Source organism: Phragmites australis, chromosome 19, assembly GCF_958298935.1.
Source record: "Phragmites australis chromosome 19, lpPhrAust1.1, whole genome shotgun sequence".
Lineage (NCBI taxonomy): Eukaryota > Viridiplantae > Streptophyta > Magnoliopsida > Poales > Poaceae > Phragmites > Phragmites australis.
The window spans coordinates 2,179,560-2,202,897 of NC_084939.1; the positions used below are offsets into that span (position 1 = coordinate 2,179,560).

The following is a 23,338-nucleotide window of genomic DNA, read 5'->3' on the forward strand; positions in this document are numbered from 1 at the left end:
AGAGAACACATAAAACCACCATATCTATGAACAGTACTATAAACAGTGAATGGAAATGCAAAAGTGGTGGGTTTGCGATACGTCGGATCGAAGTATTTGTGGATCTGTGAAATAGGAAAAAAAAAGTGGTGGGTTTGTAATAATTAGCCCCAAAAAGTGGTGGGTTTGTGAAATTAACTCTTTTTTTAAAAAAAAAAACACCCCTCATAGAAATTGAATCCTCCAAAATTTCTATACTTCTCCATTTGAGATAAGGGCTAAGATGTGTAATATTCTAATCCTAGGTACCAATTGCAATTCTAATCATGTTGACTTTTGATGAAATTCTATCAGAATATATTAATAAGAAAGCAGCTTCCATGACGACTAAGTTCAGAAAGGGAGAGAATATCCATGGAACATGGGGCGCTACCAGGAACTTTCGGAGTTCTGACTTTATGGCAAACATGTTCAGCGCACTATGGACCATGGATGCTGCCCAATACCGATGGATGTTCGTGCAACCTCGACCTGTTCTCGAGTCAACTGGTTCTCGTCGATGGTTTTTGCAGTATATACCATCTCAAATTATTCATGCCTCACCATGAACGTTGACCACAAAAATGCAAGGTGCTGGCTGGTAGTTGGTAAATTGTTGAGAAACTTCTTTCCATATAGACAATATTAGGTATGGATGAGAAGAGACTGACTTGGATTGCACAAGGTTGAAGCAATCTTTGCACGTAGCACCATGTGTGTAATGACCAGCTGCTGCGCTTGCACATGACGTCGCGTCGCTGGCATGGATGAGAAGAGACTTGTTCACCAGGACAGAGCCGCGCCTCCTGGTACACCATTGCCATGAACCCTTCTCCCAGAAACAAAACGACAGGTTGCTCAACTGATCATACTCCAGCGTTAGATTCAAGTAAGATTGTATAGTGTTTTTGCAACTTGCTGCTCTGTACAAACGGTGCCCCGTGACGCTTCGCAATTGCGTCTCGGTTAGCTTGTTTTCTGCAATCCATGCTGTAATTACATTGACACCAGTTATTGCGGACTGATTCAGTAGATTCACCATCCACAAAAAAAATGGTTAGCGAGCCCCATGAAATAAAGCACACAAAGATGAAAATGTGTCCAATCTTCCTTCTACGAGTACCACCAAGCAGTAGCATATCATTAACTGAATAAACATAACTAACTCAAAGCTGACAATAACTTGCACGAACAGTAAACGTCACGTTAATTGAAGTACGCAACTAATATAGTAGCCAGGCTGCTGCTTCTGTTGTGCCATCCATAATCTCACACTGCTATGGAACGCGAACTGGGAAAACAACAGATTTACACATAACTGGAATTGATTAATATTTGTAGCAGATGTCACGTTACATGCAATGCAGGGCATACATCGTTTTGTCCAACAGCTGAGGCTGCGGACACTCACAGTATCACAGATGTGCATTCCTCATCTGCGAAAGCAAGTGTTTTGTACATCAAGGAGGGGCAACACAGCAGTTGATCCAGCAGTGACACAGCGAGCAGCAGGCCAGCGATGCATATGAAAAATTATGTGGCCTGTTAGCAAAGATAGTCTCAATCCTTGACGTCTGCGACGCCTTCAGATACTATCTGAAATCTTGCTTCTGCTTCAGCCAGGCAGGGAGAGCTTATTACTTTACAGATCCGCTCTTCCCCTCTTCCCTTGCGAAGAGCAAGCCTGATAGACAGTATTGGCATTTAAGAAAAATATGGATACAAACAGAACAGGAAATTGGGATAGATATATGTGATTAGAAACATTTAATTACAAAGCAATGCACCTTGTTGTGGAAGCATGAGCCATGATGTTTCCACCAATGGGCTTGATCTGTGGTCCAGCAAACATAGCAGAGCCATCCACTTGTGCTACTACTTGATTGGTGATAACCACAGCAACTCCAAACTGCAGTTATCAATCAAATCAAATTCAGATAACAATGCTGATGTAAGCAGCATGACTCTTGAAGCTCACCCATAATCAAACATTAAAGACTTTCAGATTCCTCAATGGTTAAAGAGAATATTGACTTACTGACCTCATCTGCTAACTTTTGAAGGCTCCTCAAGAACTTAGCCATATGCATTTGCCTCGCTGATAGCTCCCCTCTTCCTGAGAAATCTGTTCTGTATAGAGCTGTGGCACTGTCTACAACCATGAGAGCAAACCTGCAAATATAGAGATCCAAATCAAAAATTCTGACCAACAGTCAGCTCAAGAGTATGTTATTACTGGTTTACATAAGGCATATATTGAGAATCAATAAAAACAGGCATTGGCAATTTGGCCATGATCAAGAATGCAGCAAAAAAGCATGCAGCATAAAAACTGATAAAAGAAACATTTTTATAGAACAGAATTTGGCATAAGACAAATTTTAACTTGTCTGTATAGCCTGGTATGATGAGATCGTGAAGCAACATTTATAATGTTACTTGTTCACAATCTAACCATAGTATGCAATCACTTTTGTTGCATGGTTTCCTATGCTAAATATTACGTCAGTGACTAACCATACTAGCATAGTATGTTTTAGTTGCTGATGTAAATAGCTATGTCTCATGATGAAAACTGAGATCTTCTTGCCCAATAAACAGAGTGAAAACTCACAATACTACAGCTGTAAGTAGTAGTGATATTCAGTTCAATGCAAGAGATGCTTGCATTCTTTAATTTCATATGGAACTGTTATATGGGTTGAAAGGACCACTACAGAAACTAAGGCATGACCTCTTTGATTCACAAAGAGAGATAACCAAATCAACATTAACCTAGTACTAGTTACCTACTGGCTACTGCAGTACTTCTGATTGCCTATCTAAATCAAGTAAACCAAATGATTATATATGCAGTGCACCCAAAGTAACGTACAGTTAAGAGGTAGACTCAAAAGACAAAAGTAAAAGTTGGACTTGCCTGGTCTCTATCATCATGGAAGCTGCCTCCAGCAGAAGTCTGGATTGATGATCCGTATTATAAGCTCTGGCATAAGCCACATTTTCTAACACATCAGCACCATTCAGTCCAAACCTAGATTCCAGTATGTGCATTAGCAATAAATATTTATGCTACAATCCAAAATAATAACTGCAAAATAGATATCACCTGTCAGCTTCTGCAGATAGCTGAATGTACCCTCTGCATCAATGTACCCTTTGTGGTCTGAATGTACCCTCTGCATCAATGTATAGAGCCTTTCCTTCACCACCACCTTGGTCCAATGGAAGCTGTAATAAATTATTAACATACTTGACATCTACAAAAGGATTCGGGCATGAAATGGAAAGCGAGGTGGACAGATAAAAATCTCACCTGACATGTAACACAAAGGGTGTGACACAGCTGAGTCTTTCCGGAGCGGAACTCACCATATATCTCTGTGATAGATCCTGTTTCTATCCCCCCTGTTGAAGGCAGGTCATAAAAGAATGCTAAATGATCCCAACTCACAAGAACAAATTCTACAGGAAAAGGAGGGTCTACAAGCCCATTACCCTCCAAGATCTTATCAAGCTCTCTTGATCCAGTTGTAACTTGAATAATCTCCAGCCGCTGCGCATGAAGTTGGCTGGCACTTGTAAATCCCAATGGAACTATCTTCGATGCTGCAAAAGGCTTGTAGACATTTATGAGTTCAGTACTGTGCAATACAATTTCCATACAACAGAACCTGGATAAAATTTCAATAGAATCTCCAGCCTCATATTACTTGCCTGCTTCAATTATCTTGTCAACTTTAGCATCACTAATTCCTTTGATTTGCAGAAGATCTTTCCTTGGGGTGTAAGCCACAGACTCCACAGTGTGGAGACCAGCATCTTTGAGCTTTTTCACGTCAAGTGCAGCTATTCCAGATGCCTAGACCACAAATTACACACAAAATTAATGTTAACAGAGCAATGTACTTTTGTTTGTTTCAAGAAACAGAAACTAGTTAGTCAGCTACCTAAATTCTTAGATGGCACTGAACAAGGGAATAGAAACACAGCCACGAGTTAGTCGATAACTACAGCTAAAAAAGGACCTAAGCTACCTTGCAAAATGCCATCCTAACAGCCTTGGCTAATCTACACTAAACAATGTTTGAAGAAAAGTATACCAATAAGCAATTAATTGCATTTGTGTCTTTCATTAGTTAACAAGACAATGATGTTCAGGCCGCAAATTCCTCATTTTCATAAACTGATCACACAGGGAGAAACTGACATCTGAAATGCTATAGCATAGAAAAATCAACTACTAGAAGAACGTTTCTCACAAGAAATACTGAATAGTAACTTCATGCTTCATTTTTTAAGTGAACGTTCGAAGCAAGTACCCATGAATCTCCTCGAGAGCCTACTTACGATTCCAATTGAGAGAACAGCATCTCAATTCTGCTAGAAATGCAATAAACGTTGAAAAAAAAACTGTCTGTTACTGCAAATTCTTCAATCTCGGGGAGAAACGACCAAACAAATCCGGGAAGCCCCCAACATAACTGGACTGCAAGGCACTAGAAATTCCAACAGGCTCGCACTTGGCACCATGAATCAAGGACGAACCAAGTGCCTAGGGCTCCATAACCAAAAATCTGGAAGAAGAAAAAAATCTAAAAGGCCCAGCCGCAAAAGAAAAACTCTTCCCGATTCAACTGCAAGCAAACAGGAGATTCAAGGAAACGCTCAATCTTGACGCCATTTAGGGGAAGATGCGAATCAAGAACCTAGGTTTTGTAACCACGAAACTGCGGACATAATCGGGCGAAAACCGACGCCAATTCCAAGAAACCCAAGAAAGGCTCGACCTTGACGGACTCCATCAAGGGAAAAGAAACGAATCAAGAGCCCTCGTTCTTTAGCCAAGAATCCAACACATCATCCAAAGAAGCCGAAATCGCGATGAGCCCATCTCGATTCCCCCACGCGCGGACCGCAAACACCAAGAAAGACCCAAACTTGACGCCATTTAAGGGAACAAGAAACCAGCTAGGGTTTCGGCGGGGGACGAGAGGAGCCAAGTCCGTACCTGGAGCTGCTCGATGGGGAAGGGCCCGTGCTCCACCTCCTGCTGCTCCGCCGCAGCCGCCGACGTCGACATGATGGGGCCCACTCGCAGCGAGAGGAGCCCTGCCGCGCCGCACGTCTCTCTCCCCTCACTTCTCTCTCTTCTCCCGCTCTCTTCCGCGCGTTCAAAGCGAAAGGGAGGAGTGAGCGCCAAGGCGTACGCGGAAATGCTTTTTTATTGCACACCTCTTAAATTTGAGATGCTTCAAATTTAGGGCGCGATCAGGCCACGGGTTAGCGCTGACGGGGTTTAGGCGTCGAAGTTGGCGGTGGCGGCTTCCCAACGGGACCCGATACTCTGTAGCGGAGAAGATTGTATTTTACTGTAACAGCTGAAATAGTAATATGTGAAGTGGTGAACAGTTGTTTGCAGTGGTACTGTAGACAATATACTGTAACAGCAGTATTTCGTTATAATGTAGCTACGGTTTCTACTGTTCATTATTTAATGTAGCATCTAATCTGATCTGTTGGTTTTTATCTGACGGTTGGAAAGGAATCCTAATGTACTTTATTGTAACCTTCTGCAGTTACTAATTGCAACTACAGAGGATCCCAATCATTCTCAATGGGTGGTAGGTTTAGAGAAAGATCAACGGTAAGCTAGGTTGGTAGAGGAGATGGGTGCAAGAGCGGAGCAGCGAAACAACAGAGGATAATCGGTGAAAGATGTTAGAACAAGAGCGAGTGAAAATGGCCTGACAGGGTATTAGACTATCTCTAAGGGTTTTCTTTCAAGGCCTAGAATCTCTTCACGACAGATTTTCGTTCCCTTCAGTATTCCAACAATTTCTCTTTACGGTTCTCGTCACGAAAAGATTCCCAAGGTCATTCTATTCAGACCGGAATTATTTCTCGTTTCTCACGATTCTACTCAAAAGGAAGCTGTTGGAGATAAGAAAAAATAAAAGTAATAAGAACGAGGATAGGAATTAAAAAAAAGAATGAAATAAATGGATTATGGTTGAAGAGGGTCTTAAAGATGGTATGAACCGTTTGATATTTTTTATTTTTCAACGGTTCATAACTGTCGTTGAAAAAAAATAAGCCGTTAAAATATAGCATCAGCCTTTTTATTGGACCCTATATGAACCAGAAAATCGGCCTTCTGACGGGCCCGCAATTGAGCCCAGTTAGGTGTGCGAGACGAAACCTAGACCTTTTCTGACTGCCAGGTGGGCCCCTGACGTAAGTGACGCCACCGCCTCCGTTTCCATCTCGCCGTCGTCCCGGCTCCCTTCGCAAGAAGCTCCCGAAGCCATCTAAAGCGAGCGCGAGCTCTAGAGAGAGGGAGAGGGAGGAGAGAGAGAGAGAGAGAGGCGCCTAGTTCCTGCTCGATCTCGCATCCGCTGCCGCAGACGCCACGATGTTTCTCACGAGGTGGCCGATTCTTTCCCCTCCAAAGTTCCGATTTTTTTTCTAAACCCTCGACTTGATCCAGCGGCGTGTTGGGTTCTGACGCGGCTGGTTTTCTTGGATGCAGGACGGAGTACGACCGCGGGGTGAACACTTTCTCGCCGGAGGGGCGGCTGTTCCAGGTCGAGTACGCCATCGAGGCCATCAAGGTGAGGTTTTCTCTGTATTTTTTCGAGTCGTTAGCTTAAGAGTTAGGTGTTGCGTCGAATCTGGACAGTGGAGACGCCGCGATGTCGAGTGGTGTGCGGAATGGTGGGTTTTTTTTGGGAGGACGGGGCTAGATTTGTGGGGTTTGGGCGGTTACTTGGGCGCAAATCTGAAAGGGGCAATTGGGTTTTTTAGGATGAACTCAATTGCTGAGATTTATGCGTTATGGGTGTTTGGTGCTGAAGTCTGGAGTGTGGATCACTCGATTTTACTAGTTGGGGTTCTTTGTAGGTTTTATGGTCTGTGATTCCGTGTACTGTTCCTTCGTTACTTGGTCAACTTCAGCTGAGATGTGATGCCGTGCCTTTACTTCTGGGATTTTTGTGTGTGTTACTTTGTGTAAGTGATGTTTGTGTTGCTGATCCTGTTGCTTTTCCAGTTGGGGTCGACTGCAATCGGGTTGAAGACAAAGTATGGTGTTGTCCTCGCTGTTGAGAAACGTGTGACCTCGCCACTGCTGGTACTTGTTTCTGCTGTTAGGCTGGTGACGTTCAATTTTGTGGCCGCAAACTGTACATTTGGATATTAAGTTGGAAACATCGCTGGCCAAACTTATTTACTATGAATCGCATTTTTTTAGTCATCCTTGGTGGCAATCCTCATTATACTGCAATCTTTTGTGTTCTAATTGACAAGAGTCTGAAGACACCAATGTTCAGATTTCCAGTCTCTAATCTCAAATTTCATTCAATTTTATTGTTTCATAGGAGGAATAGTTTTGTCAAAGGATGTAGCAGCGCCACTTAGCTTTTGGGTTTCTTGCTATAGGTTGTATCGTGTTTAAATTGTTAAAGAGTTTAATGTTTCTTTGGTTTGATATTATACAGGAACCGAGCAGTGTGGAGAAAATCATGGAAATTGATGAGCACATAGGATGTGCCATGAGTGGACTTATTGCTGATGCTAGAACGCTAGTTGAACATGCTCGTGTTGAGACTCAGGTACTTTCTTGGGTTATGTGCAATTTTTATGTGTTTGTGAGAATTTACCTGGTAATCTCACTTGATATGTTCACAATCAGAACCATCGGTTCTCATATGGGGAGCCAATGACAGTAGAATCTGCCACACAAGCTATCTGTGACTTGGCTCTGCGCTTTGGCGAAGGTGATGAAGAGTCAATGGTGAGCCTCATTTATGTTGTTATACCACCTGCAAAACGCAAGAAACAAGATTAATTAGCAGCAACTACCTCTCATTTTTCCTTCCTCTTTTGAAGAAGAATTAACACCCATATTTTTGTTCGCTGCAGTCTACATGTGGTCTGATGGTTGCCTGCTTATTGTATAGAAATGTTTGATTGTGGAGGAAACTGAATCTAGCAGAAGGTTTAGGTGTTCTAGTTAGTTCTATTACTCCTATAATATTTACATGGAGAAGAGATAACAGATACTACTGAATTTTATGAAACAATGAGGAATTTGTTAATCTAGACCTAGACTGCCTGCATTGGCTCTTTCATTGAGGACCATTATCTTATCAAGGGCCTAATGGTGAATATGGACCCATGAATTGATTTGTTAAGGTTCAGTTACAAAAAGTAAAAAATATTCCCATTTGTCAATTATTTTGATATGGCCAACTAGTCCACTACTAGTTTTTGCTGCATTTACACACTCAGTTTCCTGCATCACCCATCTACTGTTTTATTTCCATCTAAATAGCTCATAGAGGGGTGTGCTAAAGTCATACCCCATTTATTATGGAGTAGGGTTTTGATGTACTTGTTTGTTTTGTGCAGTCACGGCCATTTGGAGTGTCTCTCCTTATTGCTGGTCATGATGAGAATGGACCTAGCTTGTAAGTATTTATCCATTTAGCTCACCGAACTGGGCTTTCTTTAACTACTGGTTCGAAAATTCATGTTTTTTTTAAGTGGGCTGCTTTACTTCATTTTTTCTTCTGTAAAACCTTTCTACTATCATGCATTGTCATTGCTTTTGTTGCCTTTCTCTAGACTGCCTTGTTAAATTCTATTTCACTGGTAATCTTATATTAAATGGTCAATATTTCTTTGCTGTAGTGTTACCGTTTGTTCCCGGCTCCCATGAACTATGGTTGTCTGCTATGCAGTTTTGTTCTAGGTCATTATGTAGTAGTCTTTGAATTCCTTCAACCTTTTTTGAAACAATGATATACGTGATAGGGTAGGGGTATACGTGATCCGAAATAATGATATACGTGATAGGGTAGGGGTAGCGCCAATTGAAGGAAAGCTTGTCAAACATCGGTTTAGATGGTTTTGATATATCCAACGGAGGTCTCTAGAGTCACCTGTGCATAGCGGGATACTGAGGCACGCTGATAATGTGAAAAGAGGCAGGGGTTGACCAATCCTAACATGGGAGGAGTCTATAATGAGAGACTTGAAGGAATGGAATATCCCTAAAGAATTATCCACGGATAGAAGCGCGTGGAAGTTAGCAATCTACGTGCTAGAACCATAACTTATGCATCAGTCTCGTTGCACCGTTATTACTTTTTTTTTAACTATTACTAGTACATTTATTAGCATTATTGTTTTCTCATCATATTTTTAGTTGGATCTTGTGAGTTTCATCTCTAGCCTACCCTAACTTGCTTGGGACAAAGGCTGGTGTTGTTGTTGTTGTTGTTTTTAGAAACATAGGGAAGAACAGAAAGTCATGGGACTTAAGACCAAGATTGTCCTACTGGCTATTTTCATCACGTATTTGGTTCCTTTTTTTCCAATATGAGTTGATATCACAAAAGATTGCCATCTTTAAGTACTGAGTGTTCTGCCGTGCTAGTCTAGCTAGTTCGTTTACATTTCACGATGGAAGCTATTTTTCCATTCTGTATGTGGACAGGATCTTAGCTCATATCAACCATAACTGATATTTGAAAAGACAAAGTTTGATGCTCAACAATAATTCCCTGTGGGGTTTTATATGCTTATTTCATGATATGATCCATATGTATAGTTTTTAAGTAAGTAAAGTGTTTCTTTCCCTGCTTCCTGATCAGTGCTGGAAAAAAGTTCCTTATTTACCATTGGATGTTTAGCCAAGTCCCGGACATATTGATTAGTTTATTGGGTATACATGTTGGTTGAGGCTTATTGTTTAGTAGTGGAATATTCTGTGGAGATTGGAATATTCTGTCAAGATCAGGCACTTGGAACAGCTTCCTTTGTATGTCCTGGTCACTCTGCAATCATGGCATCTTTATCCCTCTATGTTGTGAGACAAATCTTTTTGTCATTATCAATTTACACAAACCACTGGACTTTGCTTTTAACAGTTCATGGTTTGCCTTCTGTGTGCTGCAGGTACTACACTGACCCATCTGGGACCTTTTGGCAATGCAACGCAAAGGCAATTGGATCAGGCTCTGAAGGAGCTGATAGCTCCTTACAGGAGCAGTACAACAAGGTACACTACACAGTACATGCTAAGCTAATTGACCAATCGTACAATTCCAAAGAGCATTACAGAGATGCCGCCTGTGGACCATACAAGGCTCAGATGATTTATAGACCCAAGCAACCTATGGCATCAAAGGCAGTAAGATAGTTTCTGAGGGCATTACATCAATTGCAATGCTGCTTAGAAGCTTTATATATGCTACTCACACAAAATGACATCACAAGATTTTGCATCGCTGTTCTACAGGGCTGTGAAATGAGATGATAATAGACCCCTTTTTGTTGTTGAAATACATGTATATGTGTATGCATTACTTCAATGTCTTTAGTATGAAAGAATCGAGAGTAATGCCTTGCTGACATCTCGGTGCAGGAACTGACCCTCCAGGAGGCGGAGACCATAGCCCTTTCTATCCTGAAGCAGGTTATGGAAGAAAAGGTAGGGCATGCCGAACTACTCCATATTCTATTGCTCAGCTCTGTAGAACCACACTAATATGTGCTCTCTGTCTCATCCTAAACAGGTAACCCCAAACAACGTTGATATCGCAAAGGTTGACCCCAACTACCACCTCTACACCCCTGCCGAGGTTGAAGCTGTCATCGCAAGGCTGTGAAACACTTCCAATCTCTTGTAGTTCCCATCAGCGGTGAAAGACGGTCGTTGTAGAAGTATGAACATGTTGATGTGGGCGCATCTGCCTAGTGTGTTGTCTCAATCATACTATGTTAACTCAACAAGGACAGTCGCTGGTAGGGGCTCCTTGCCTTTGATTGTTTGATTCACAGCCCAATCAGTTGTTTGTTTTCAGTAGTGTTGAGAACCTGTACTACCAGGAAAGAAATTAAACTTGCTTTTCACGGATTTGGTCGCTGTTTTTGGATAATTGATGACAATTAGCTGATGCTCGTGGTGTGATGTCTTGGGAAACTTCGGTCTGGTTTTCAGCCTGCATTTTTCGGTGACGTGAATGGTGGTGCTGGTGTCTTGTGGTGTTTTTTGCTTCATTATTTTTGGCTTTCTGCTAGTATTGCTTAGTAAGAACTTGCCAGTGAGACTTGCTGTGTCTCTTGAAGCAAAGTACGCATCGAGTCATACGCCTTGTCTGCCTTTTGTGAAGCGCTCTACCTTGCAAATCCTGTCTGTGGAGTGAGGCGTTCAGGGGGCACCACTGACAGGTGACCACTGTGGAGTTTCATCTCCAATTTAGCTTTAGAAGATGGCTCTAAGGTAGCTTAGAGCTTGCTCCAAGTGCTTTCATTCTCGTGGCTCAGTTTGTGCTCTAAAATAGGCTTCAGAGTCTATAGGGTGTTTGGCCTGTTTTTTCTGGTAGGGTGATCCTCTGCTTGCGGCTTTCAAGTTGCAGCCATTTTTTTCTTTTTTTGGGTTGAATGTGTAGAGCGTCCATTTTAAATTCTGTGTGTCCGAGCTTTAGCTCCTATTCAGGTCAGATTTTGAGTCCGTAGGTTAAGGTAAGAGAGTTTAAGTCTCTATTTTTAGATTAAAATAAAAATAAAATAGTTCACCTAAACACTCATTGTCGGAGGATTAACTCCAGTCGCAGGGATCTCGAGAGACTTTTTTTTAGAGATTCGACCGGGGGATGATCCTGAGTATGTTCGTCGGAGAAATAAATAGGAATGAATGCAACTGCCGGTGGTGGTGGAATGACCTAGTAAAAAAAAAGTAAATGCACCGGAATTTAGACAAGTTCGGGCCGCACGGGGGTGTAACACCTACTCCTGTATGGATACTATAAATGTCCTGAGAAAGTCCCCCAAGGATGTTGCTGGTTACAAGAATGTTGGTCTATTCTAGAGCCTGGGGCTCTCTGTTCTTCGGGCTGTCTCGTGCTGCTCACTCCTCGGCCGTGTTTCTCTTGTGTTGTGTTATTGTCTATGCTTGGACGTCCTCTCTTTTTTCCATACCCTTTTCCGGATGCATTCAACTATATTTGCTTTAAGTACCCGCCGGCAACAACGTGCCCTGAACGGGAGGAAGGGGGCATGAGTTCCGAGACACCATAAATAGAAAGGGCGTCATCATTTCCTCTGTGCGAAGTGACCGGGGGTGAAAAATGCTGCACACGTCCGGTCATCCATCACCATAAATGGCCTGGCAACGGGCGCCGTGGAGAGGGCCCACCGGGCAGCCGCAGAGCGGCCCGGCGTGCCCGCCCTGTCTTGTTCCCCTGCCACAGCAGCGCGGCAGACGGAACGCCTCGGGGCCTCATGACGTTATCCTGAGACGGGCCGGACGGCACGGGACGGGACCCGTGCAATTAATAACCCTACGCCTCTCTGTCAGAACGTGGCAGGAACTGACGCCGAGCGCAGCGGGAGCAGTTGGAGATGATAGGTCACGCACGCTCTTTAAATGCGGCCTCGGGCCTTTGACTGGCTGACACCTCATCAGTGGGCCTCTCGGGAGCCTCCACCAGGGGGCTTTCTGGGTCATCGGGGTACCGAGTGCTCGGAGGTACTGTTCACCTCCCCGAGCACTCTCTCCCGAGAATGCCCTTTCTTGTCCTCGGGGAACCGAGTGCTCGGGGTACTGTTCACCTCCGCGAACACTCTCTCCCGAGCACACTTGTACGGATCCTTAGGGAACCGAGTGCTCGGGGGCTGCTGCACGCAGCCCCGAGCACTCTCTCCCGGAACTTCCTTCGGTGGGTCCTCAGGATACTTGGATGCCCAGAGGCCACCGCCGGCGGCCCTAGGCACGTTTCTCCCGGTACTTAGCTCTCCTGGTCGTCGGGGGACTAGGGTGCTCGGGGGCCACCGTACACCTTTCTGAGCACTTTCTTCCTGGTACTTAGATTTCGTGGATCATCGGGGAACTGGGGTACTCGAGGGCCACGGACCGCAGCCCGAGTGCCTTTTCCCGGGACTTGATCTTTTCTCATCTTGCGGGAGGGACTCCGCGGGATGAAGCCATGTGGCGGGTGGCTGGCTTGACCTCGGAATTCGGGGACCCCCGGTTCCTGATACACCAACACTAAATATATCTATGCTCTAGTTCTATAGATTTATGAGTTAAGAATACGCAGCTTCAAAAAATAAATGAAACTAGAGTTCTGCTAAATAGGTGTTTAAAGGCCGTTTCGAGATCGCTCGTCACCTTGACAGAGGGTTAACTCTATTGGGCGATAGGTCGCCCGGAATTTTGCTTCTCTAATCAGCACTCTGCAACGCGAGGAATCATATTCTTAACTTTCCAGAGCCCGCTTGTGATTGATGTCAGGCATCTGTCTCTAGCTCGGTTTTGTCCATGCCTGCATCCGACGCAAATCGCAATGCTTGGAGACATGCTGTTGCTTCAGTTTGAAACGCATCGCCGGCCTGACTGTATTTGGCCTGCACCACCTCCACAGTAGCCCCCATCTTCATCTCTGACAAAGAAACCCCAACCTGGCAACCTCCATGGCCCGATTCAGGATGATAGAAAGCACACAAATATCAGAGGTTGGAGGTTTCCATTGGGTCTGCAATCTGAGGTTAGTGATCGGTAGCATTTTGATGCAAAACAAAATAGAGATGCTTCTTGTCAGATATATGCAGGAATGGACAAGTTCATGTGCAGGAGTTTATTGATCATTTAGGGGAACAAGAAATTTTGGAGTAGCATTTTGATGGCTACAGTATTTTGCTGGCACGGTCACTGGCACTGTCAGTGAGTGCAGTGGACAGGAGTAGTAGGTAACTTGTGCGGCCCAGCTACCTATATATTCTGCTATGCGTGACGGCACCTGGTGTCAGCAAGAATCTTTCTTTCTTCAAAGCAAAGTGCATGCATGCATGCACTTTAAAACACAGCTGCTGGGCATCACATGACACTGACACACGGGACCAGCAGTAATTCGTGATTTTATGATCCACTTCTTGCCTCAATGCAATGTTGTCTTATGACCCGTCAGATTGTAAACCACGTCTTGAGAACTTGATAGACGAACAAGTCAAATGCCTGCTCATCCGGTTGTGAATTTACATTTCTGGAGCAAACAGTTAGGTGGATGAGGAGAACGGTAATGGCGACAGCTTCTCCGAGCTTACCGCCTCTCCGACGTGGAGACCATCCAAATGATTGTCGTTAGAGACCAAAATCCATTCTAAAGAGATTTTCGTTTCTTTCAGTATTATAATAATTTTTTTTACGATTTCCGTCATAAATTTTTTTTTAATGTTATTTCCTTCATAATAGGATTATCTTTTTTTCCCTTCATAAAAAAAATAGTTGAAGATAAGAAAAAATAAAATAAATGAGAACAGATAAAAGAATCAAAAAAAGAACGAAATAAAGAAAATATGATTAGAGATGATCTTAGAACAAAAACCACGTCCAGATAGGCGCGACCCCTCTAGCCTCCCTTCCCTCTTGCTCTCACCAAATGTGTGACCTTAATGACATCGTGTGAAAGGTGTTCATGTTCGTGTAATTTTTTATAAAAAAAGGTTTATGTTCATGTGGATGGATAAATTGAGTTGCAAAAATTGTGAATTGGTATCCAAAATTGTCGTTTCATGTGTACAGAGAAGAGAGAGAAACAGAGAAAGGTGAGATCAGTTGCGCCTTCTAAGATATTTTAACCGTGTTAGTACTGCGTTGCAACGGAGAGTGCTCAATTTGAAAAGGTAGGGGCAATGGTTCAAAGTGAAAAAACAAGGACAGACAAACAATTAGAAACCAAAGTTAGGACCAATATGCAAATGGCCTATTTATAAATCAGCATACACACTCTGTATAGACAAGGGAAAATTTCTCAATTCCTTAGGGAATTCAACAAGTCTACCTATAAGTTCTATGTACAGTCTCTGTGAAATTCGTAGCTTTTAACAAGGTTTATAAATGCGTTTTACCTTCGAAAATTGCTCGGCGGTGGTAACCGTGGTTATAGCGGTAACCGCACATTAATTCAGTGGAACTCGATAGAAACTGACCAAATTTTGTCAAATTTTTGAATTTTTTTGAATTTTAAATTTGAGTTTGATCGGTAACCGCTCGGTTTATAAAAGCGGTACGGACCGAATCGTCCAGTAACCACGATAAACGAGCAGTTACCGACGATATTTGTAACCCTAACTTTTAACAAGTCCTATATTTCTCGAATAAGATGAACAAACAATTTCAAACATGACATAAGATATTGGAGTTCTATACCCTCTAGATCACAAATAACTTTACATCCCATCATTTGCCTTCAAAGCCATCATAAACTTTAGATCATGTCTAATGGATTTCCTTTTGTGATCAGAATCTCTCCGCGAACGGATTTTCATTCCCTTTAATATTACGATAGTTTTCCTTTATAGTTCCCTTCACGAATAGATTACTAAGATCATTCTGTCAGGACAGAATAATTTTTTTCCTTTACAAATACATTAAAAAGAATCTGTTAAAGATAAAAAAATAAACAGAATAAAATAAAGAGAAAATAATTAGAGATAATGTTACTCTCGCTCGCTCTCTGCTTTCAAGCCGAACAAAAAGAGAGCTAGAGAGCGAGGAGGAACGAAAAGGCGTGACATACCTTTCACCGCGCTTGACATGCAGACACGGGTTTTGCGTACTGGCTTCCTAAAATAAGTGTGCGCTGCTCATCACTGTCGCGCACGCACACCAGGACAGTGCCTGTCCATTCTGTACTCCATCCATCACTCAACAGTCAACGGTGCCTAACTGCCACCCGTAACCATGTAGCTGGAAAAAGACAGGTTTGCCCCTTCCATTTTCTACATTTCTCTCTCTCAGAATTTTTCCATCCATGAGAAGAACAGTAAAAACAAGGGGGTTTCACGCTAGCTACTACGTACTGACACGGTTCCATTTACCGTTACCGAGCTCCGGCGGTAACCGAAAATACGCGATAACCGCGATTACCAGTCAAAAATTCAAAAAAATTCGGAGAAAATTCATTCGGCAAATTTTAAATTTTTGCGAAAAAATCATGTTTTTGCTCTCTCGGTAACCGAGCGGTTTGGGTCGGTTACCGAGCGATTTTCTCGCATTTTTGATTCGGTCGGTTACCGAGCGGTTTGGGTCGGTAACCGCTCGGTTTTCTCGATTTATCGAGCGGTTTTATCGAATTTCAGCGCAATTCAACAAAAAACCTAAAAAATGGTTCAATCTTGTAAAATCAATAACTAATTCATCCGAGCTTCAAATCAAGTGAAACAAATTTTGTTGGCTTCCTTGTAACATGATCTACATGATAAAAGTATTTATACTCATAAAAAAGTTCAAAATTTTCTGTGAGAAATTTTATTTGTTAAACCAAGGTAAATGCATAGTTTACTCTTTGCTAATCCAAAAATCATGAAACTAATTTTGTTAGTCTTCTTACATGATCCTATATCTTTTAAAAATATATGAACTCATGAATTAGTTATTGTAACATGCATGATTGTGTAAATGTGTTGCGACTAGATTAATTCATAACTGACCCATCACACCTTAAAAATTAGTGAAACAACTTTCATTAGCTTATTTATATTATGATTTACGTAGAAAAAATAATAGTAGACATGAAAAAATTAATTACAGTGATGTTTCTTAACATATTCACTTTATGCTTGTGAACTTTGTAAAAATCATAGAGAATTTAATAAAACTCTAAATAAAGTGAAATCAATTTTAAAGATTCTCTTAAAATACGTTTTATACAAGAAAAATATGTGTTTGCATGTTACACTTTTCCTTAACGTGAGTTAATAATTGAGCCGCGCGCTTCAATTTTTTTCATTTTTTTCAAACTTTCTCCCTATAGAATATGATGCAAACGACATTATTTTTGAAAAAAAATTTCACATAAGTTCTTAGAATTATGTCTAGTTTTTTTAAAGATTTTTTTGATTTTTTTTTTTCGAATTTTTTGAATTCAAATTTCGGTTACCGAGCGGTTTTTGAAATCGGACCGGACCGGGAAGGTCGGTAACCGCAATTTTTGAGTGGTTACCGATGGTTTTTTTAACCCTGTGTACTGACCTGATTATTCAGAATTTGCTAGATAGGCCATGAAAGCTACGATTTTTTTCAATGGATTGCCTGAATAATGGTTACCTGTCAAGCTCATAATTCATGTCTTTAACACTCGTTCGACTGTTTATCTCCAAATAAATTTATGTTATGCGAATACCATGGTAAATAGACGGTTTTTCTATGGTAAAAACTAAAATAATTGAACTTTACCCACCCATTAAACTTTTAGGCGTGATGGTTTGAAAAGAGTAAGTTTTTTTGCTTCATGATAGTATTATGTAGTGAGGGACAAACCATGCTTTGGCAAGAGAATCAGAGGAAAATTTACAATATCGTTGAAGTTTGAATACGACCAAATGGTAACCTTCTAGTATGTTTTACGAGAGTCTGAATACCATAATTTGTTTTAGAATGCAGATTAAATTGTTAATGCTATTGTTCTAGTATGTTTTAAATTGTTAATGAAATTTACACACCATGCTTTTGGATAGTTTTACCCAACTATTGATCCTTCCCTTGCCCTGTGAGGGACACATTGTCTTATTTTTGACGGGCGAGGGTAGACCTGTAAATTCCTCTCTCGTCCTTCCCTTTCCTTTCTCTGCTGCAAAATTTCTTTCTGAACCTCCAACTCCCGGTAGTACCATAAGCCGCCCCCTCTTCCACCAGCTCCAGAAACATCGAATAGCAAGCGAAGGAAGGAGGATACATCCACCCACCAACCGATTCCGGCAGCCCATGGCGATGCAGCAGCAGATGCCCATGCCGCCGGGCGGCACCGCGGCGGCGGCGCCCCCGGCGGCCGGCATCACCACCGAGCAGATCCAAAAGGTGCGAGCCGCCCCCCTTCTTGCTAGTGTTTGCTGCGCTCGCGGAAAGTTGCCTCCTTTGGGGGATGGTTCGGCCAAAGGTTGGATCTTTTCGTGACGTTGGGTTGGGGAAGGTTGGCTGGGCGTTCCTGTTCTTTGCTTGTTTTTCGGGTGATTGCGGATTAATTGGTTGGGTGGTCCGATTAACCGATGAGTGATGGTTGGTTGGTGAGCGTCTTGGGTGGTTGGAGAATCGTGCGTGCAATCGAGGGTGACTTGGAGCAGAATAGGAGGAGTGGAGATGGAGTTGTAGGCGTATACGATGATAGGAGGGTAGCTTGATAGTTCAAAAGGTTTGAACTTTTGGCTTAAGGTCATCGGCCGATAACACTGGCATCTCGCTGGCTCAATACGAGCTGTATTGTATCTTGCCTGCCTGAGGCCCCTGTCATGTCGGGCTGAATGCGACGAACATGCTCTGTGGCTGCTATCAGTGGTGCATTTTTTCACACATTTGCTGTGTGGCACCGCACCACGCTCTGGCTGCCACAGCAGCCTGTGGCTCCTGCCACGCGGCATGCTCATTGCTACTAATGCTCACCTTGTTGGTTGATAGCCACAATCAGCCAATGCTTACCAAGTTGGCCGTGCTACTATTTTTAGACCATGGCTCTTTGCCATGGAATGTGGCTTGCTTGTTTGTGTTCAGAGACATCTACTCTCTGGCTATATTTGTACTTTTTGGCGAAGGCCAAATGTGCAGTGGCACTGTCATGTGCCATTCAAGTATCAATTTTGAATTTTTGGCATAGGCCATGGGATGCCATCAGCTTTCGTACAATTATGTGCATCTCTCTGGCTAAATGTGGCCACTGGCCAGCCCTACACCATGCGGTACAGCTTGTCAGCCTGTGTTTGCTGGTGCCCTGTGGTGTGGCAGCTGACCGGCCCTTGGTGCTCTGCCATGCAGCATAGCTTGCCAGCCTGCAGGCATTTTTGCTAGGGAAATTTGCAAAAAACCCATCTGCCTTTTGGGGGTATGTCAAAGAAAAAACTACTTCTGTTTTGCTAGTATAACACCTGATTCTCTTTCTAGGTGTCAAATACGCTTAAAGGACGTTATAATCATGGCATGCTGCTTGCGTGCCTTCGGTCGTGATGTGGTCACTTGTAGTGTGACTTCCGGTGTTTTGGTACCCTTCAATTCGACCTGAAACTTTGTGTGCATGCTTTAAGATGAACACCAAAAGTGTGCGAGTAGAGAGTGAAAATAATGGAGTTCTAGGTCAGAATACATGATACCAGAGGTGCTAAAAGTCATGCTGGAAATCACCGTGCCACTTCAGAAGCCAGACAAACAGCATGTCATGCGGTCAGATGGCCTTAAGGGAAGTGTTTGACACCAAGGAAGAGAACACGGGAAGCTGTAGAGGCGTTTTGACAAACCCCCATATTTGTAGGTGGGTTTTAGCAAATTTCCCTTTTTTACTAATCCTTGCACGGTCGTCAGTCAATCATTGTCCAGCAATGCTCGGTCCATCAACCATGCTTAACCACTGCCTCGTCGGCTGATCATTGTCCAGCAATGCTTGGTACGTCAACCGTGCTTAACCACTGCCTTTTTTACCAATCCTTGCACGGTCGTCGGTCGATCATTGTCCAGCAATGCTCGGTCCGTCAACTGTGCTTAACCACTGTTGGACCACCCATGCCTCTCTGCCATGGAATGTGGCGTGCTGGCATAAGATCAGCTTTGACAGTCACCCATCCACCAATAATGTGGCTTGGGCCCTATGGCGTTTTGGTGACTAGCTGCGACATGTCTAGCTGCCATGTGATGGCAGTATGGCACTCGCCGACTCGTGGTTGTTTGCCATATGGCAGAGATTGGTGTACTTAGCTCAACAGTTAAGGTTGTCGCTCACCAGTGCTCTACCGTCTTCCCCATGGCTGGGGCTACTCACCTCACTGATACATGGTGCTCTTCATTGGTAGATGTGCGAGTCATGGCTAATGATTCTTTGGGGCTACCGGCTACATTAGGTGCATATGCTGCAGCCATAACTGAATTATTTGGATGGCTTGCAAGTGATATGGTCTGCGCCATACAAAATCATGAAATACATTAGCTATCGTAGATGCAGGTTGCATTCTTCTCTGGGATGCTTTTGTCTACTATTCTCTACAATGCGTTGGTGTCTGAAACTCACTACCAAATGGTCAGCATTAAGATACAATTATGCTTGGCTTTCAAGAAGCCAACCGTATCTGCATGGTAAAATGAATAAATCAAGAATCAGAAGTTTTTTGTGAACAAAACCGCTTCCATAATTCTTACACAGAGAAGGTAAATGGATTGCTTCATGACTATGCATAAGCCCAACACTATAGTGTATGCCATCATTAACTTCTTATTACTGTTTACCAACACTAACTGAATGTCTTTTGCAGTATTTGGATGAAAATAAGCAACTTATTTTGGCCATCCTGGAAAATCAGAACTTAGGAAAGTTGGCTGAATGTGCTCAGTCAGTATCTTCCTGAACTATATTACTAATTTTACTGTTCACAGTTACTGCATGAAATGCTTTTCATTGGTTTTACTAGCCTCACAATGATGAACCTTTAATTTATATGTTGATCGTTTCATTTTGCTTCATCTAGAAGAAGCAGAATTGCAGTTTGTTTCATTTAGAAGAAGCTGAACTGCAGTTATTTGTGAATATTAGATTGTATTTTGGGTGGGTTTTGGTTTCATGGCATTACAATATATCACTTTTCCCCATTGGAGTGTGCAAATTCATGAGCCTTAAGATGTGGATATCACCAGCAACTTTTTTCCCTTTATCGAAGCAATTTTTATGAGCTTCATAAATCTTGGCTCATATTTTACATTTAATGAAATAGATTTGTTGAAAATGGTTCAGTTGTAAAAGTTGTGAGCTTGTGACAAATTGACAATAGAATTACTTTGTAAAGATAGTACTGTATGAGTAGTGGAGTACAATACAACCTAACTTGCATAATAATCCGATTCATGTACAATGTTTTGGAGTATCTTTCAATCAAGCATCGCTCGTAGTCATCTGATCATATTCTGTTAAGTCTCAGGATTAATGATTGCCCTGATATGCTTAGATAGAAGAGTGATTTGTGATCTATTCATATATAGTTGTAGCTTCTAAAGTGTTATTAGCCTTGTGGAGTTAAAATGTTGCATTACTTGGATTCTTTATTGTATGATATGTTTCAGTCTAGTTTTGGTCGTCTGAATTACCTACTGTGATCCTACTATGACTGTCAGCATCCACAATAAAAATTCTTGAAATTTCATATGGATTAGTTTCTTGTAGGCTGTCTGAAATTATGATCCATTCATGAGGTACCTCATTTTGCTGTACTAGTTTCATCTGTCAATTGATAAGGCTGTCTGACTTAGGTTAACTGTAGGCTGTCTGAAATTCTGATCCATTCGTGTGTTACATCATTTTGCCGTCATTTTGCCATACTAGTTTCAGCTGTCAGTTGAGCAGGATACATGCGCATTCCTAATCAATACCTTCTTGATGCACAAAAACTTTAGAAGGATACATGGCACGTTTCTATTCTGTATTGTCTTCATGCACTATAACTAAATCTTGTTCATGATTGACCTGCCTATGTAATTTCTATCTTCTAAATTGATATGTATCGATGGCAATGCATTTTGGATAACAGTATCATGCTCTGATCTTTTAGGTATCAAGCTCAGCTTCAAAATAATCTCTTGTATCTAGCTGCGATCGCAGATGCCCAACCCCAACCACCTCAGAACCCTGCAAGTCGCCCTCAGGTTAGTTCGTGTTCGAGTTTGTACCATGAGCCCCTCCTTTTGTTGCATTCACCTAAATTTTTATTTGTTTGCAAACAGATGATGCAGCCTGGTATAGTGCCAGGTGCAGGGCATTACATGTCACAGGTACCGATGTTCCCTCCAAGAACCCCATTAACCCCGCAGCAGATGCAAGAGCAGCAGCAACAGCAGCTTCATCAGCAGCAAGCCAAAGCTCTTCCTTTCCCTGGGCAGATGGTCATGAGACCAGCTAACGTCAACGGCATGCAGCCTATGCAGGCAGCAGCCCTACAGCAGTCGACGCCGGTCCCAACTGACGGTCGAGGAGGCAAGCAGGATGCAGCAGCTGGGGTGAGCTCAGAGCCTTCTGGCACTGAGAGCCATAAAGGCGCAACTGGAGCGGATAAAGAGGCAGGTGGCGATGTAGCGGAGAAATCCTAAGTCAGGTAGCCTGTTAGGGTGAATAATGCCTTGTATACTAGCAACGAAAAGAAAGGAAAGCCACTCTGCTCGGGAATGACAACTAGCAGTCGTTACCAGTTTAGTGTGGTTTAGAGGACCTGTCCTATGGATCTGCAGAACAAAGTTTAGATTGATGACGATATAATCTGCCCGAGGTTATTATCCTGTTCCACATTATTGTAGCCATTATGGAATAACTCACCAGCCTATTGTCCTAGTGGATTTTACTAATGTTTGTCGGCTAATACGATGTGTTCAGTTAATATTTGCTTCAACAGGTGATCGTTTTTTCTGGACAATTCATATCTGACTCATCTCTTTACTACGAAAGAACTTTACATCAGAAAAACATCATGTAACATGGCCTATTTGGTTTAAAATTAGTTAAGTGTCGCTTGTTATAAAAAGTTTGTTTTGTCCAAGGTTAGCTAAGTGTGATTTGTTATAAAAAGTATGGCTAATAAATTTTTAATCACAAGTGTATCAAAGTTAGTAAAAAAAGTACAACTTACCACAATTACAGTAGTTGTCTAAAAATACCTAATACCTAAAAACTTAGGTAGTATTTAGTTGGACTAAGTAAACACAAACGTAAAGGGAATGGAAAATCAGTGTTAACGTAAACGGTTTGAGCTAAAATACATGGTTTGTTTGGTTGGCCCCTGTAACGGTAACAGACGGAGCCTGAGCTAACAGTACAATAGTGTAGAAGCAACCCAAAATCCTGGAAAAAGAAAGGAAAAACTTGATAATTCCCATCAATTTGGCGCAAAGGCGCAAACTTTCTCGAACCAAAAGCAAGAAATCGACGAGCATTTCATATCAAATGTCACATAGTACATGCAAGCTCAGAAGGGAAAGGGAAAATTAACTAGTCCCTAGTCACCTCCGCTAACGCTGAGGGCCATGAAGCCTGGCTCCTCATCTTGAAATGGCTTGATGCCGTCCCGCTCGGTGAGGGAGCATATGCAGTCGAACTTGGAGGGGCCAATGCTGAGAATCTCCAAGTCACCAGGCGCAAGAGTCTTCGCATCGTCAAGCGCGAACTTCTCGGCTCCGCCGGGCGTGTAGGCGGAGGCCATTGCCACTGCACGGAAGGGGAGGGTGGCGAGGCAGCCACCAGCAAGTAGAGAAATGCAGATGAATCACGAGCAGGTGGAAATGAAATGAAGATGGAGCGGC

General features: G+C 42.6%; 2 protein-coding genes and 1 pseudogene across 2 annotated transcripts; 2 read left to right on the plus strand and 1 right to left on the minus strand.

The window, feature by feature from the left end:
* Positions 1-1,325: 1,325 nt before the first annotated feature.
* LOC133900452 (DNA repair protein RAD51 homolog A-like) lies at positions 1,326-5,243 on the minus strand (annotated as a pseudogene).
* Positions 5,244-6,243: 1,000 nt separating this feature from the next.
* On the plus strand, positions 6,244-10,982 carry LOC133900601 (proteasome subunit alpha type-5-like). Its single transcript, XM_062341796.1, has 9 exons — positions 6,244-6,447; positions 6,551-6,632; positions 7,070-7,150; positions 7,518-7,631; positions 7,712-7,813; positions 8,431-8,489; positions 9,982-10,084; positions 10,451-10,516; positions 10,602-10,982. The coding sequence occupies exons 1-9, from the start codon at positions 6,434-6,436 to the stop codon at positions 10,692-10,694; spliced, it is 714 nt and encodes a 237-aa protein (XP_062197780.1). The 5' UTR covers positions 6,244-6,433; the 3' UTR covers positions 10,695-10,982.
* Positions 10,983-17,665: 6,683 nt separating this feature from the next.
* On the plus strand, positions 17,666-22,431 carry LOC133900537 (GRF1-interacting factor 2-like). The gene is made up of 4 exons (XM_062341710.1): positions 17,666-17,884; positions 20,314-20,390; positions 21,601-21,694; positions 21,773-22,431. Exons 1-4 carry the CDS (start codon positions 17,792-17,794, stop codon positions 22,133-22,135), a joined length of 627 nt encoding a protein of 208 aa, XP_062197694.1. The 5' UTR covers positions 17,666-17,791; the 3' UTR covers positions 22,136-22,431.
* Positions 22,432-23,338: the final 907 nt, after the last annotated feature.